This window comes from Gymnoscopelus braueri (genome assembly GCF_963280865.1).
Source record: "Gymnoscopelus braueri genome assembly, chromosome: 2".
NCBI lineage: Eukaryota > Metazoa > Chordata > Actinopteri > Myctophiformes > Myctophidae > Gymnoscopelus > Gymnoscopelus braueri.
The window spans coordinates 55,208,492-55,225,468 of NC_137604.1; the positions used below are offsets into that span (position 1 = coordinate 55,208,492).

At 42.1% G+C, this 16,977-nt stretch overlaps 1 protein-coding gene across 2 annotated transcripts in view; it reads left to right on the plus strand.

Annotated features, from left to right (window-relative positions):
- Positions 1-5,055: 5,055 nt before the first annotated feature.
- akt3b (v-akt murine thymoma viral oncogene homolog 3b) overlaps positions 5,056-16,977 on the plus strand; it is a 29,004-nt gene continuing 17,082 nt past the window's right edge. The window contains exons 1-5 of one of the 2 annotated variants that reach the window (XM_080419727.1): positions 5,056-5,450; positions 8,504-9,101; positions 12,327-12,452; positions 13,952-14,063; positions 16,525-16,669. In XM_080419727.1, the coding sequence (XP_080275853.1) occupies positions 9,056-9,101; positions 12,327-12,452; positions 13,952-14,063; positions 16,525-16,669 (429 nt within the window). In that variant the 5' untranslated portion in view covers positions 5,056-5,450; positions 8,504-9,055. Of the gene's footprint in view, positions 5,451-7,156; positions 7,695-8,503; positions 9,102-12,326; positions 12,453-13,951; positions 14,064-16,524; positions 16,670-16,977 lie in introns of those variants that run through there. The other variant, XM_080419728.1, reaches the window with a different exon arrangement.

A 16,977-nucleotide genomic window follows, 5' to 3' on the forward strand; every position in this document is an offset into this window, starting at 1 on the left:
ACAACTTCATTTGTGTATAACCGTTGTGATCATTGACTGTTGTTTCAGAGAGATATTTTTGCTGTACGGTGCCTTGTGGATTGATTCTTAACCTTTTAATTTGAGAACCGGCCTGTGTCTGTCTTTGATTTCGTCTCATCCTTTTTACACTGGGTTTTCAGCTGTTTAACTACAAATAGTTTTAATTAACATAGAGCAGGATTTACGACCCTTATCTCAACTATATATATATATATATATATATATATATATATATATATATATATATATATATATATATATATTTATTATATATTATATATTATATATTATATATTATATATATATTATATATTATATATTATATAAATATTATATTATATATTATATATATATAATATATATAGGATGTTTCCTTTCCACAATAATAATGTTTTTGTCAAACTATTGATGGAAGATGATTTGGCCTGGGGAGGCTGGCGAATCTACACAGTGCAATAGCGCCCTCTTTAGGAGGCAGATAGGAACACCTTACACTTGGATTTAAAAAGGCTGCAGCCTCTTGCAAGTTGTACATTGCAAAAGATGGTATTGCAGTTGACAGGTTCTCTTTTAAATCATTCATGCAGTCTTCAGATAAAACATCGGCTTGACATAAGAATATAGCATTTTAAATTAAAGCTCTGTGCTGCCAAGGACACTTCTCATACGTACATTATCCCCCACCCGAATGCAATTCTATGAATGCAGAATTGCATTGATTCTCATAGCAACAACTCCTCCTACTTAGAGCAGCAGGATAATGTTCTCCTTACCCAGAATCCTGTGAGTGTACAGTGTGGACTCTGCCTAGTTGTCCTGGGTATACACCCCACACATCCTTCCCCTGGCGAGACACTCTGGAATACAGATTGAAAAAGTGAATGAATAGAAATGATGAGCAGATCTATTTACGTCAATGTCTATGTAGTCAAGTCACAGTACACAGTAAAAAAAAAAGACGACATGGGTACTGTAAATGGAACCTGTGGTAATTCAACTAATTGATGGTTAGGTCCAGCTACTATTTAGCCAGCTCTTTAAGGAGGACATTAACAATAGAGAGTATCGACTTAAGGCTGGCAGGTAACCCATTCCACATAACTGCAGCAGAGTATAAAAAAGAGTCCTTTCCCATACAGCTTTTGAAGGTACAAAGTCTGTGGCGCTCCCTCTGGTGGAATAACCAGACAACAATGATTTTACTTTGTTTGTACAAACACATTGCATTAAGCAAATAGTAATATTAAATAACAATGAAACCAGTAGAATGTAGATCTTTATTAATCACGTGGGATATTCCGTTTCAGCTTCACCCGGCTGCTCAGGGGTGCCCAGGGGGTGGCTGGTAGGGCGGGGTTGAGTGTCTTGCACAGGGACACTTGGACACGTATACTGGGCGAAACAGTGACCTTCTGATTACCAGACAGCTTCCCTCTAAACACGACCACCTCAATGGCTCAAAGAATTACAGATTGAAAGCGATTAAAGGGTCCCAGGAAACTGATCCAGAGCAACAGAGTGCCACTCCTGGCTTCTCCTGTGCCCTGACCTTTAGCATCTATAGGAAACACTACATACTGAAGATATGAAGGCCTACTATATACCTAATGCTTAGCTACATGAACCCCCTATTGGACATGTCATAATAGGCGAACATACGGTGAAAAACAGGCCAACATTCAGGAGAGAATAGCGGATCTACAAGCTCACAACGCATTGCATTGCAATTTGTTGTGAGCTTGTAGATCTGCTAGTTTGGGAGAAGACGTTTTGGTGTAGAGGGGAAAAAATAAGTTTGTAATGTTCTTACTTGGCCTCTGGGCCGAGCTGGCTTGCACCCTGTCTCTCTCTGAACTCATGCAGCCTCAGTGCTACTCCAGGTCCTGTCATTATCAAGGCTTTGTCTGTAGTTGATAAAACATGGTCGTTATGAAAGCATCCCGTCCCAATGTTCAAGAGATATTGCCTTAAAGGGTTAGTTCAGATTTTTTGAGTATTTTCTGTAGGAACTACTTACCATTAATGTAGTGGTTGCAAAGGTATTAATTGATTGCCCGAGTCCCGTGGTCAGAGTTATGGTCCGGTTCTGATGAATATGAAGTAGTTCCGGTAGATTAGTAGATTTGGTGGGGGCCGCTCATTAAAAATAAATAAATGTAAAAAAATAGCGTCATTTGTATTGTTGACCTATTTCTACCATATAGTGCAGGTTTCGTTCAATTTCGACCCCTCTGTCACATGGTACTATTTTTTGTGTCATATATTTTGTGCGTGAGTAGGCTGCCGCGGCGTAGTGATTCTGGACACAAACATTAGTACCATGTGACAGAGGGGTCGAAATTGAACGAAACCTGCTCTATATGGTAGAAATAGGTCAACAATACAAATGATGCTAGTTTTTTTAATACATTTATTTTTAATGAGCGGCCCCCACCAAATCTACTAATCTACCGGAACTACTTCATATTCATCAGAACCGGACCATAACTCTGACCACGGGACTCGGGCAATCAATTGATACCTTTGCAATACATTAATGGTAAGTATTTCCTACAGAAAATACAAAAAAAATCTGAACTAACCCTTTAAGGCTTAATGCATCAATTAATGCAGCAAGTATAATTAAGGCTGTGTGTTCACCTGTACCAGAATCTGACAAAAAAGTATTTACTGTATATTCCCTTTGACTGTGCTCCTCTGTGTTTAAATCACTCAAAGTCCTATACTGTATGCTTCGTTGTAAGACAAATAGTAAAGAAAATAGCCAATCTACAAGCTCACAACGCATCGCAATGTGATGTGTTATGAGCATGTAGATCTGCTATTTTCACAGTTTTTATAATTCTATTTTGGGAGAAAATATTTTAAGATCTTTAAGATTGTCACCACAGTACTGTATATGACTTGCCAGATGTACGCATATGTACAGCCCACTGTACATAATAAGCCCAAGCAAGCAGTGCTGCCTCTAAATAAATGTACAGTAAAATCACTTTGATTTCCAAACAAGAAGAGAGTTCTCTTGCATAACAAATTCTACAACATTTCTGTAAAGTTGTAAGAATGAACAGCTTAGTTTTACCTGCAGAAGTGAGAGGGGAGAAAAAGAATGGACAGCAACTGCCTATTCTACTGCCATAACAAAGACAGAGAAAGGTCGAGGTGACATTTTCCCTACCTGTGAATCCACAGTCAGTTTGGACCTTTTCCACAAAGTGGATTTGATGAGACTAAGCTGACACCATTTAAGTCAGTTCTTTACTTTTCTCCATTATTTTCCTATCTTTTCTTTTTGCTTTTTTTTCTCTAAGCTCTCTTTCAGATAACAGCTCTGCAAGAGATCTGGTCCAGAGAAATACAACACTAGCAACCTTCACAACAGAGCAAACCGACACTGATGGCAACGGTCACCTCCGACACACACACGCACACGCACACACGCACACCCACACACACACGCACACGCACACGCACACGCGCACACACAATGTCATTATGTCAAAGTTTGCTGTTTCTGTTTAGGACTATGTCATGCTAGCCACCCTCTCTCTCTCATGTAAAATGATAAATAACTCTTGTCTGCCTTTAATAATGTCTGAAAATCATGCATTTACTGACTGTTACTGTTTACCTTGAGTTGAAAACATAATTTGCATGCGGAGACACAGGTCACACAACTTTACATCCCTGGCTGGAGATTTTGAAGGTCACCTTTCACCTGGCTAAGCACCTTTTTTCCCCTTATTCCTTCCCTTCTGTTAAAAGACTAAGACTAGTATTAGTACTAGAACATCCAGATTCTGCAACAGTAGGCCTGCATAACATCCAATGGCTGTCCACCTCTTTGGTCTGGAGCCAGCTATAACAATTTAAAGCTGGCATCTCAGCTTTGGGCATTTGAGTATAGGTTAAAAAAAAGAGGAAGAAGTTAGAAAATGTCGCAACATCTTGTGAGCTTTCAATTTCTTTTTATGGTTAAGTGGTTAACGCCAGAGGTGCTCAGTATTGTCGTCTGCTAGACCTGTACAGTACAAGTATCATATTGAGGTTAGGATTTAGCTGCTGTCATCCCTATGGGAACACACACACACACACACACACACACACACACACACACACACACACACACACACACACACACACACACACACACACACACACACACACACACTCAAGTTTGTTTGTACAGCACATTTCTACAACAAGGCAATATGACATTGTGAAAAATTCTAATCATGTGGGGGACGATGTCTGCCCACATGATTGCAGATATAGTTTCATTTTTTGTATGTGTGAGCCAGTGTTTGATTTAGTTTAGTTATAGTCTTTTGAATACAATTTCATTTCGTTTCAGTCATATTTTAGTCATCTGAAAAGTTTAAGTTTTAGTCTAGTTTTAGTCAACTAAATATCATACGATTTTAATCGACTAAATCTATAGTTGAGTATCTATGTATTTTGGTGGTGCCTTGATGGCGTCATAATGGCTGATTTTACACTTGGTTGCATGCTGAAAATCTACAAGCTCACAATGCTGTAACCATTGTGAGCTTGTAGATCTGCTATTTTCAGAGTGCAACATCGAGTGCAACCAAACATTAAATAACTTGTCTTTTAGTTCTACAGTTCTACTGGATCTCTATCTCCTCTAAGTCTCTCGACATTTTAGTCTCGTAACTCTAGTTTGTATTTGTTGACAAAATTGTCAATATATTTAGTCTTAGTTATAGCTAGTCATCATAGCTTAGTTTTTATTTAGTTTTCGTCAGTGAAAAAAAGGCAGTCGACGAATATTTTTCGTCATAGTTTTATTAGTCGACGAAATTAACACTGGTGTGAAAGGAGAGTAGGGGGGGTGTATGTAGACAGCAACAAAAGCCTGGAGACCAACAAAAGCGCCTGGATGGATGGATGGATGGATGAAGGGATGGAGCGATCGGATGGATGGATGGATATGAGAGGAGAGGGAAGTCGCTCCGAAAAATCTGCCTATCCGTGACGTCACTAGATTTCCTCCAGAAGAACCAGCCAGGCAGCTTGTGTGTGTCGGAGCCGGAGAGAGAGGAGAGGAGAGGATAGATCGAGCTGTCTGTCTGTCTGACTGTGTCTGTCTTTCTTTCTTTCTGTCTGTCGCTGCGATCAATCCCTCCTCTACTACTAATAATAAAACAACACCTCCAGCTCCAGCAGCAAGCAGGCCATCCAGCCAGCCATGGATCCATCGCTGTCTTTCTTCCATTCGGATCACTGAGCTGCTCGCTCGCTCCATCCCTCTCCCTCTCCGACATTAGCGGCTCCATCCTCCCTCCCCGACATTTACCCTGCTGCCTGAGATAGGCTACCCTGCCTGCCTGGCTGCCGCGTTGGATGCTGGAGCGCCCATAGGGAGGGGGGGTGTCCCTTATCCTTCTTCTGCTTCGACTACTAAGGTAATAAGACCCAATAATAACAATAATAATAATACAATAATAACGTGTTATAATGATAATCCACAGCATGGATGGTGATAAAAAAACACACACAAAACCCCAGATGTTTATATTGATCGTATATAATGCCGGGTCGATGCCGTTATATTTTAGGACATGCATGAGGGCGTGTTTTTTTTTTTTTTTTTTTTGCTTCTTCCCTTCATTATTTTTTCTTTCTTTAAAAAAAACCCGAATCCGAATGGATGGATGATGGGTGGGAGCTGCTGTGTGGTTAGTTAGCATCATGCTAGCTGGCTGCTTGCTTGATGCTGCCTGGCTGCTTGCACGTCATTTCATGCAAGTTTGTGGGGATGCGGCGCTGCTTGGGGAATGGGGATGCTTGTTTCTGCCCCTAGCCTGGCTTGCCCCAAAATATCAGATCTACAAGCTCACAACGCCTCGCGTTGCGAGGCGTTGTGAGCTTGTAGATCTGATATTTTGGGGGAAAGGGGGCTATACCTACCAATGCCTGGCTGCCTGCTGCAGAGAGAGAGAGAGAGAGAGGGATGGGGAGGGAGGGGTTCAGCCAGTTCAGTTCAATTCAATTCATTTCAAAGGAGCTTTTATATTGGCATGAGAAAACATACGTTTACATTGCCAAAGCAAGTGTGAAAATGTGACAAAAACGGTTGAAAATGGGTAATGTATGTACGGTTGGAGGGGGGTTCAGCATTGTGTAAACAGAGCCAGTCAGTCAGTGCTGCTACCATGATGTCTGGCCTCGGCCCACATCTCTGTGTCCCTCTGCACCCCCCCACCCCTTCATCTCCCCCACCCCACCATCCATGATCCATTCACCCCATCCATTCATCCACCCCAAAAACAGCATAAATGATGGCACACATCCTAAAAGAAAACACCAAAGCAGAGACCACTACCAGCAATGTGATTGAATGTGGATGAAAGTGAAAAGAGGCACATTATCATCATCATCATCATCCAATGTCCAAGGCACACACAGCCCTGTCTGTCAGTTAGCCTGCTATGCTATGCTATGCTATGCTATGCTAGCCTCTCTCTATAGCCTGCTTTGCACTGTTGCCATGTCTGCTTGTTATAAGCGACTTTGGGCTTGTTTTTCCTTTATTTTTGATTGATTGATTGAACACTGTATTTAGAAGTTTGCAGAGAAAAAAACACATGGAAGTATGTTCACAATACAACTAAATAGGATTGAAAAGTCCAGAAAAGCCTACTGGCTTGTTTCAATTGGGGTCCTCACGTACTCAATTCATGGAGAATTAAGGCTTGTGAATATTATAGTGGTGGGTTGCGGTTTTTTGGGCTTGTTTCTAAAGTGTAGTTGCTTATTTGGGGCTTGCTTCCATGTTGTTTAAACCAGTGGTTCTCAAACATTTTCATGTAAGGACCACTAAATTCTATGTATTTGTCTGCGGTCTAAGAATAGTTGGTGCCAGGGACCTCAGACTGTGTATCAGATTTGTGTTGTTAAAATATTCCTATTCCCCCCCCCACCCCCTATACATTGGCTATATTTAAAATAGCCAATGTATAGGTTTAAAGTGCTCATTGGGCTTGTTTTACTAAACCCGGTTGCTTGTTTCTCTCGCAAACCTGGCAACACTGGCTGCTTCGCTTTAGCATCCCTCGCTAGCTCATTGGCTACTAGCATCGCATCCCTACTACTATAATAAGCCTTTCACATCAACACACGGGCCAACTTGGCATTGGCTGGTTAATTTACAACACCGTTTTTTTACATTGTCTTATAGTTTTTTATATATATTATTAAGCATGTATAATCGTTGAATCATTGGAGTGCTGCTCATGATGAATCATGATAGAAAAACGTGTATATTTGCGCCTCACCTAATATAAACATTAATGGAGCACGCCAAGCGGATGTTATTATGTAACGGATGACACCACACGCCCTTGAAACAAAAGCTCTTGTTTCGGTGTGTTGTGTTTGTTTTGTTTATGTGGCTGTGCTGCTGCAGCGAGGATGGATCTGATCATGTCCAATAAACCAGAGACAGGGATGTTTGTGTTTACAGAGACACTGAGGCTCCTCTGAGCCCGTTTAATGCCTTCTAAAATAGACCGTCGTCTCCCTCTCATGTCAGCCATTGTTTTTGTTGTCATTGGATGAGCCCATTTGTTGTCGCCTCTCCCCCTGCTGTCCTGTATCATCTGAACTGCACAAGATGTGTGTTGTAGAGCATCTTTTATTGTTATACTGTAGGTAGGCTACTTTAGTTGATCTATTTGTACACGTTTTTGTGTCTGTTTGGAAATGTTGGCAACCACAGCATTTATCACACATTATGGGTTTTGAATTGAAAACTGTGAGTGGTAGCTTCCAACATTGTGGCCAGAATAGCCTATCCCTTAAATGTATTTTGCAAGAATTTAAGGTTGATATGTCATGATAAATCATAATGTTACTTGTAGCGTACATCTTGGAACCAGAGATGCTTTAATCCCCTGGGAAAACAAGGCTCTTGCTGTGTTTGCTTTTGACATCCTTTTATTGACAAACATGTGATATTTCATTTGCGTAAAACAAATGGACCACTTCTCTGAGATGCCTGATACATGATTATGCAGTTTAAAAACAGCTACAGGTTTATTTCCCCTCCCAACTGGTAGCTCTGACCTTGGCAACGGCAGCAGGTTGTCTGTGCCCTCTCCTAATAGCTCACTGAACAATAATCCGTAGGTGACTCTAGAGGCAATGCAAAGTGGCCATGTGTTCCTTTAAGAAATCCCGGAACCACATTGGATCAGCACTTTAAGCCAGAGAGAGACGGATAGACTGGGGCGGGAGTGGTGTATATAGGGAGAGGAAAGGGGAAGAAGTGGGACGGTGGGTGGGTGGAGAGAGAGAGAAGACGGGAAGCGTGTTCTGGGTCTTAACAATGACTCTGGGTCTCATGTAGGCTAAGTTGTTGTAGGGGAACACCAGAGAAGGGAGGGAGCAAATAAGAACAGTCCTTTGACTTTTTTTCTTCGTTTTCTTTCTACTCTGTCCCTCTATTTCCTTCCAGACTGAGTCACTGCAGGACAACCCTGAACAGAGAAGAGGGAGAGAACAAGAGGGAGAGAGAGAGGAAAAGTGATCGTGAGAAAGAGAGTGAGTGAATGTGTAACATTCAGGTGTGTGTCTCGAGAGACGGCGAAAGTGAGAGTGGTCTGAGGGAAGAAGAAGAGACGGTGAGGAGAGGGAGGGTCCCACGGAGAGGGAGAGGCAGGAGGGAAGTGGAGAAATAATATATAACAAGAAAAAAAGAGAAAGTCAGGTCAGAGAGAAGGAAAGAGAAAGTGATCGTGGGGAGGAATAGAGATCGCAGAGAGCAGGTGGAGAGACGTGAGGTTCAGGTAGAAACGCCGGACAGGAGAGAGAGAGCGAGAGAGAGAAAGGGTGGATTAGACAGGGGAGTACAGCGAGGGTGACAGTGGGCGTGTGTCTAGGAGGAGGTAGACAGAGGGACCCGCTGACCCGGCATCACCCTCGACCCCCCACCACCACCACCACCACTCCTCCTCCTCTTCCTCCGGGGTCACGGCATCAAGAGAGGTGACGGGGCAGAGAAGGCACCATGAGCGACCAAAACGTTGTCAAGGAAGGCTGGGTCCAGAAAAGAGGTCAGTGCATTTTGTGTGTGTTTGTCCTTGTCACCATGCTTCATGTAAGTGTTTTAGCGTTGTCATGTGTGTACCCAACTACCCATGTGTGTGCAGTAACAGTTACATTGCTTGGTATGCTAGCGGAACTGTATGAAACGTGTTCATTCCTTAGTGTGGCTGCTAAGTTTGTCTACTATGTCAGTGGTGGTTCTCAACAAGGGGTTTAGGGGACACCCGGGCGTCCTTGAATGGGTTCCAGGGGATTCCCAGCTAAATGATTGATAGTTAATCTTCACCATTATTGCATGTATTGATCTGAGTTCACAGAATTCTGGACCAAAGAACAGATCATATCGGACATATTAGACATGATTTCTCATGTCAAATCATGTTAGACATGATTTCTCATATCTAACAAAAATTTTCTTGGATTAGGATACCAGGGATTAAAAAAAAAATCTGATCAAACTGGGGATCCTTGAAAATAAAAAAAGGTTGAAAATCACTCGTCTACATTATCAGCTTCTATGGCAGTGAGTGACCAGGCAGCTATCATTATTTTTTAGATTGCTGAAGATCAACATATTCTATTAAATATTCATATTGGTAGGTGATTTATTTTGCAATTGACCAGGGATGGAAAGGTGAAAATTCCCATGTGTCATTATGAGCATGGGTGTTTAGTTTGTGTACTCACTGTACTGGAGGTGTATGTGTGTGTGTCTGTGACTGTGTGTGTGGCTGTTGACTGGCAGGCGGGGGGGAAGTTCCTCCTGTGGCACTATGAGCACACAGAGGATGACTTAACACCCTGGTTCCTTCCTCCTTGGCCCCACGGCTCAGTGAATTGTTCTGTACACCTCAGCCTGCTCTCACAATAGAGGCCTTGAGTAGAGCAGGGCTGCCGAACCTTTGGGCCCGATCCTAGATCGCAGATTATATCGATATGACCGATATTTTGTCAAAAATAAAGTGCAAAATCTTGAGATCAATTTGAAAAACTTAGATTTTACTACATTTTCTAGAACGTTTAACTTATAAGCAAACAAATATATATCTTTTTGATAGAAAACAAAATTTCAATGAAGAATATGTACTGTATATGAAAAGAACATTTAACTGGAATTATACAATGAAAATGAAATACCAGTACACACTTTATTTATTTAACCACCTAAGAAAAAAAGTTCAAAAATAGGCAACGTACGAGCTCAATAAGGCGATCTGCAAGCTCACAACACGTTGCGATGCGACACGCAAGCTTTTTAAAAAGGTACAAAATCGGGACACATTGGCTGCATAATTGCAGATAACGATGTTGTCAAAAATTCAAATAATGACTGATATGTCGGCCAAACCCATATATCAGTCGGGCTACCTTGACGTCTAAAACAATAAAACAATAGCTGTCAGGCGGTACCATGTAAGATTTGAAGTACCTGAACTGAAATTAGTGGGTTGCTGTTGCTGGTTGTGTGGTCAATAATACACTCAAAAGGCCTTTCTCAATACAAATATTGGCCTTGAGACAAGCCTGTTGTATGCTGCTATTTGACAACAGGATGAAATTTGAAGTACCCTATAGACAAATATCCTTTCTCACATGAGAAAGCAAACGGTTATCAGAGTAAGCTTCATTCTGCAAGAAGGTCTGATGACAATAATGTTGTCCTCTCAATAAGAGACACAAAGGTGACATACTGTGCTGCAGATGTGTGGGCACATTCTGTCATTCTGTCTGATATTTAAAAAAATAAGGACCTGATTCACTGCACCATTAAGGATAAGGTAGTGCTGTGTGTGTTTTGTGAGCTATTCCTATCTGTTGAACCTACATGATTAAAATGAACAGAAAAGCACAATTTATTTTCATCTCAAAGAAACCCCACCCCCTCAGTCACAATGGCAACCAAGGGAAATATACAGTATACTTTAAGTGAAGTTATAGATTATATGAACTAAATAGGTTACATTTTCACAGTTGACCATCAAAACCGATTTTGAACAAGATTTGGTTTAGTCTAGCAAACATCTACATGTTGCCGCCAGTACAGTTGAATTATTGGCCACTGCATGCCTTCTATCGATATCGATGTTATTTCAGATTAGTGCCCATAGAGGCGAAAGTGTCAAAGTGGGCTGCATCATTACAGCAGAAATATGATGCATTCTGAGGATTCTATGCCACATGCAATGTAGAACATTTTCTTTTTCCACAGAGGATATCATTTATTAAATATCGTCGCTGTCGGGCAGAAATCTCGTATCTCCATATTATAACTTTGAATGTTTTTCTTTTTGTAAACAAATGCCCTACTTCATTATACAAGAGTGTATACAACGTGAAAATAGCTGATCTACCAAGCTCACAACGCCTATTTTCACTATTTTACTAATAAAAAGGAATGGGTTTTAGACATAAAAGGCATTGGTGATGTGCTTTTTAAAATCTGTCTCCTCTGTCAGTGTTTTGTTCCCCTAATTTGGTCTAATAAAGTGCAGCTCTAGTACAGGGTGCAGTGCTTAAAACTACTGACAACATTGATATTTGGATAATATATGAATGACATTGGGGTTGCCAGTGTCTTTCCGTTTCACAGGTGAACTGCTATTTCAACATATCTCTATTACAGTTTTATTCCTGTGGTTGCATGCCACTGCTGAATTAGCCTTATCGTTCTTACAGATGGAATGAACACAGAGATACGTAGCTGTCAACTATGGAACAGTGAACTCACAATAATAAGTGAATATGTTCCATAGTGATGATTGATTGATTGGATATTTTATTAGACAGAAATGTAAAAACAGCACGAGTACAGTTAAACACTTTGTCTAAAAGGATAACACCAAAAAAGGCCTTGCGGTCTTGTTTCCATTGGGGTCCTAGGTACATACGATAGTACACAGACTACACACATACAGTACCTACCATCTACAGTAGTGGCTTTAGCTCTGTGTGATGCTGTTTACCTAAACATACAGTATATCATTCTTTTGAACCGGCATGCTGCATTCTGGTTGGCAACTGCAACCGCACTGTCTGTATGCTTCACTAATGAAACGGCCTCAACTTTCAGGTGCTGCCTGTGTATCACTGTATGTTGTCAATATATCTCAGCCCTGCAATGTCACAGAGACAAATTCCCTCTTCCGTACAGGAATTTGTCTTGGCGACACTGAGCTAATGCAGGTGATTTTGTTTGCTGAACGAAAGCTGTTTGTGTTACTTCCTCTTGGCAGGCGAGTACATCAAGAACTGGCGACCACGCTACTTCCTGTTGAAGACGGATGGTTCCTTCATAGGCTATAAGGACAAGCCACAGGACGCTGACCTGGCCTATCCTCTCAACAACTTCTCTGTAGCAAGTAAGAACACCCATTGTAGCTGGCTGGAGTCCACTGGAACTCCGTCTCATTTGGAAAGCAACATTTATCATTTCTACCGAGATGAAGCAACCTGGCATTTCAATTTCAAAGTCATTAAAAAAATACTAATAATAATCTGCATTGTGTTTATGTTCACATTAAGTGAATGCAAGAAGGCATTGCTTTGATTTGAAACTCGAAGGCATTGCTTTGAGTTATGTGAACAAAAAGGCTGAGATAGACTGAGGCTTTCAAGTACATGTTGATTTTATTTGTACCAGACTCTTTATGGAAGCTGTCTGTCTTTTTATTCTGCTCCTATTCGGAGAGGCTTACATGCACGGATTCTTTGTTTCCACCTGGTTCTCTGTGCAAACTTTTCCACAGCAATATCAAGTTTACAGGAGTCGACATTTCAAGTTGTTTGCGCAGTCATCATGCAAGCAAGTCTGGTTTCTAGCTGTTGGAAGTTTATTTTCCTCTGATCTGTGACAAGTTGGCACCATGTCACAGAAAGTCGGCATTGTTTCTTTGTCAACCAGCGAAAGTTGGCTGCTGTGTAAACTTTGGCAACATTAGCCGTCAGCAACCAATCATGTGCCAGACTGCCGGTGTCACTATTATGCCGCACCGCCACCGACTGCTACCACAACAGCAGCACTGCAGTCTGTGCACACGGTCTAAACTCAGAGATAAGAGCACCTGTACACAAACTACAAATCATTTTACTCTTATGAGCTAATGCTTCTATGAAGTTGACATTGCTACAGTGAGATTAAGCCATATATACTTTGTCTCATGACACATATTGAAAATATTAATACTAATAATATTTTAGAAAGAAAAATGAAAGTTTGTCAATGTTCACCTATAATGGCAGGTCCCAAAATAGGGATGCCAGGTTGAAAGTGCTTAAACTTCGCTACTCATCAGCGTCTCTTAGACCCCTGGCCAGGTAGAGAAAACCAGCAAATCTCTGCTCTGTGCATGGGATGGGAGCTTAACAATTTGGAGAGACAATACTTGAGGGCAGACGTAAGAGCAGGTGAACGTTTTGTCAGATGAACGTTTTGTCAGATGTTCAAAACCTGCACATTTTTAAATGTGAAAAAGATTTGTGCATGCTTATTGCTGCTTTTCTTGTGTATATGAATGTGTTTCTCTCACTCTGTCAGTCTATATACAGTACTTTACTTATAACTATTAGAGCCAGACCGAATATATCGGTAGGCGTCCCTACGTTGGGCATGTCATTATAGCCGAACATTTGCTTACAAGTCATCAGAAATGTTCTAAAATATTAGACCTACAAGCCCACAAGGATTTTGTAGTCCAGCTACTTTTGTGTTTTATATTTTTGAAAAACTTGACAAAATATCGGTCAAAATCTGTAATCGGTGGGCTAGGTTTGTGCATAATTGGGATCGGCATCGGACCCAAATATCTGCCTTGGGTCGGGTTCTAGTAACTGTCTTTGTCTATTTACCCCCCTCTCTCAGAATGCCAACTAATGAAGACGGAGCGACCCAAGCCAAACACATTCATCATCCGCTGTCTCCAGTGGACCACCGTCATAGAGAGGACCTTTCACGTAGACTCCCCAGATGAGAGGTTCCTTCACTTTTCTTCTCATCCATTACGGAATTGCTCAAGAATAGTTTTTCATTAAAAACAAATGTGTTGCATTTTTAAGCCTTTATTTGACATTAGTGATAGTAAGAGACTGGAAATGAGGAGATAGAGTAGGGGAATGACATTCAGCAAAATGGTCTGGCCAGCCAGGAATTGAACCGGGGACTCGCAATGGCATTTTGCGGCCATGTGATCAGGTCCCCCCACCCCCCAACATTTATAAAAAAAAGAATAATGATAAAAATGAAATTTCCATTCCATCCAGCTATAGGCAGACTAACCTGTATCCATCCAACCTCACCAAAGAACAAAAACACATTGTTAGTAACGCCCATTCTTAGCGCTGTGGCCTCACAGCTAGAAGGTCCTGGGTTTGATTCCCGCCGGGGACGCTGTGGGCGCTGGGGGCGTGTCCTCTGCGTCATCAGTGCCCATCTGTGTGGAGTTTGCATGTTCTCCCCGTGTCCCCTAGGGTAGGTAGCCTCACAAAAAACATGCTGTAATCCTGGTCTCTTTGCTGCCTCCCCCTGGTCAGCCGGGGCGCCTGATGGAGGCAAAAGGAACTGGTTGGAATAACGTGTTCCTTCCACGCGCTACGTCCTACCAGGGAAACTCCCCCCTGTCAGGTGATAAGAAGCGGCTTGCTAGTTCCTCATGCATTGAAGGAGGCATGAGCTCAGTTCTGGGCTCGGCAGAGGGAGAGAAGCGCCCAGGATTACATAGGCAATTGGCACTGGGCGAAAAAATGGGTTACAAAATAGTGGGACAAAAAATTATAGAAAAAAATGTAATAACGCCCATTCAGCTGACACAGGTGACACGTGTTTAAGGATTAGGATTCAAACCTGCATTGTAACAAGTGCAGTATGTGGTTTGTGCCTTTTTAGCCCACTGAGCCAGCTTCACACATGCCTGGCTTCATTTTTTTTGACAATTCCCCCGCTCATTGAGTTCTCCTCCAGCATTACGTTCTCCTTGGCTACGCAGTCACTCTGGACACTCTGGGAGTATTTTATTCTTACAGAAGGAAAAACTACCCACACGCAGCTTTTTGCGTTCCCAAGTGTGCTATATCTTTTCTTTTTTTTATTATTTACGGCATTATTTCTCGCTGTGAGTGAGCACAACGTTTCGAGTCGACCAAGCCTGGTCTTCTCGAGTATTTCATTCTTCTCATTGGACAGAATGGGCTTCAGTCAACACAGCGAGAAGAAAGACAGGAAGTAGAAGAAAGAGGTGTGGCAGCGTAACATGGCCCGAGAATGTCAAAGCCTGCAGCTCTTAAGTCGCAGGATTCCACTCCAAAATCCTGGGGGGGGGGGATCACCCTATTACTTAAGGTTTAATGCTCGCTATTGTAAAATCACAGAAGGTTATATAGCCTGCAATCGCTGCTGTGTTGTAGAGGGCTAAAGATGGCTCTAAGACTCCCACTAACAATCGATTGTCAATATTACTTTAATAGCACCAATTATGCCAGAGGAGCTCTCACATTTTTCAAATGGATGTTTCTTCTTTTTTTTGGAATGGAGCTCCTCTGTTGTACATTATCGAAGTAAATGGCCAAGCTAGTCTAGCTTTTTTTTTTTTTGTCGTGGCTATGTTGTATTGATTGTTGTACCAGCCCCACTACAGTAACTCTTCTCTCTCTCTGGCCCTGTTATTTCTTTTTTTTCTGGCCCGTGCCCAAAGCCATACTAGTCAAGCTCATTGTAAACATTACAAAGCTTCTTCTCATATAGCCCACAAGTTAATTAGTCCGTTGCAGCTAATGGAAAAACTAATTCCATTAATACATTGAATCTTATGACTGACAGCATAGCTGGCTATTATCTGAATTGCCATGAGGTGGCCGACGCTCTCTCTCTGCCCATCTGAGAATCCAAGATAATGCTAACTGTTGAAGGAAACAACTTTGTCTCCCTCGGCTACAGTAGCTTCACTGCCCTGTATTTCGCTGGTGTCCAATATAGGGGTACAACAGTTAATCAGACTAATCCATATAGTAGAATAACAGCTAGTTGCAGCCCTAGTCCAATGCCTCTCTTAACCACTTGAGCCCCAGCATCCCTATTATGTGGGGAACATTTGCAGAAAATAGCTGATCTACAAGCTCACAACACGTTGCGTTGTGACACGTTGTGTGAGCTTGTAGATCGGCTATTTTTATTTATTTATTTTTGGGGGCTTTTATGCCTTTATTTATAGGACAGTAGACTTGACAGGAAATGGGGAGAGAGATGGGTGAGTGACACACAGCAAAGGTCGGGACTTAAACCCGCTCATAGCGCGGCACTCGAGCTTGTAGATCTGCTATTTTTTTTTTAATCTTGAAAACATTTTTTTTTCATTTCTTTTCAAAAAACTGTTAGGATTTAGAAAACATTTTTAAGAATCTTAATGGGTTTAATAGGCTAACGGTGGTGTTAATGGTTTGTAGGGACGAGTGGGCCGAGGCGATCCAGATGGTGGCCGACTCGCTGGCCAAGCAGGAGGAGGAGGGCATCCTCTGCAGCCCCACCTCGCAGATCGAGAACGTCAACGAGGAGGAGATGGACACGTCCATCAGCCACCACAAACGAAAGGTGAGATCTGAAAGTGGATGGGCTTCACTAAATAAATACAATAGGTCATTGGTCGAGTCAAGGACCCCCATGTCAAGGACTCCCCGTGTCCCCTAAGATAGGTACCCTCACAAAAAAAACATGCAGTAATCCTGGTCTCTATACTGCCTCCCCCTGGTCAGCCGGGGTGCCTGATGGAGGGGAAAGAAGCTGGTTGGAATAACGTGTTCCTTCCACGCGCTACATCCTACTGGGGAACCTCCCCCCTGTCAGGTGATAAGAACCGGCTTGCTAGCTCCTCTCCCTAGGCTGGCAGAGGGAGAGTAGCG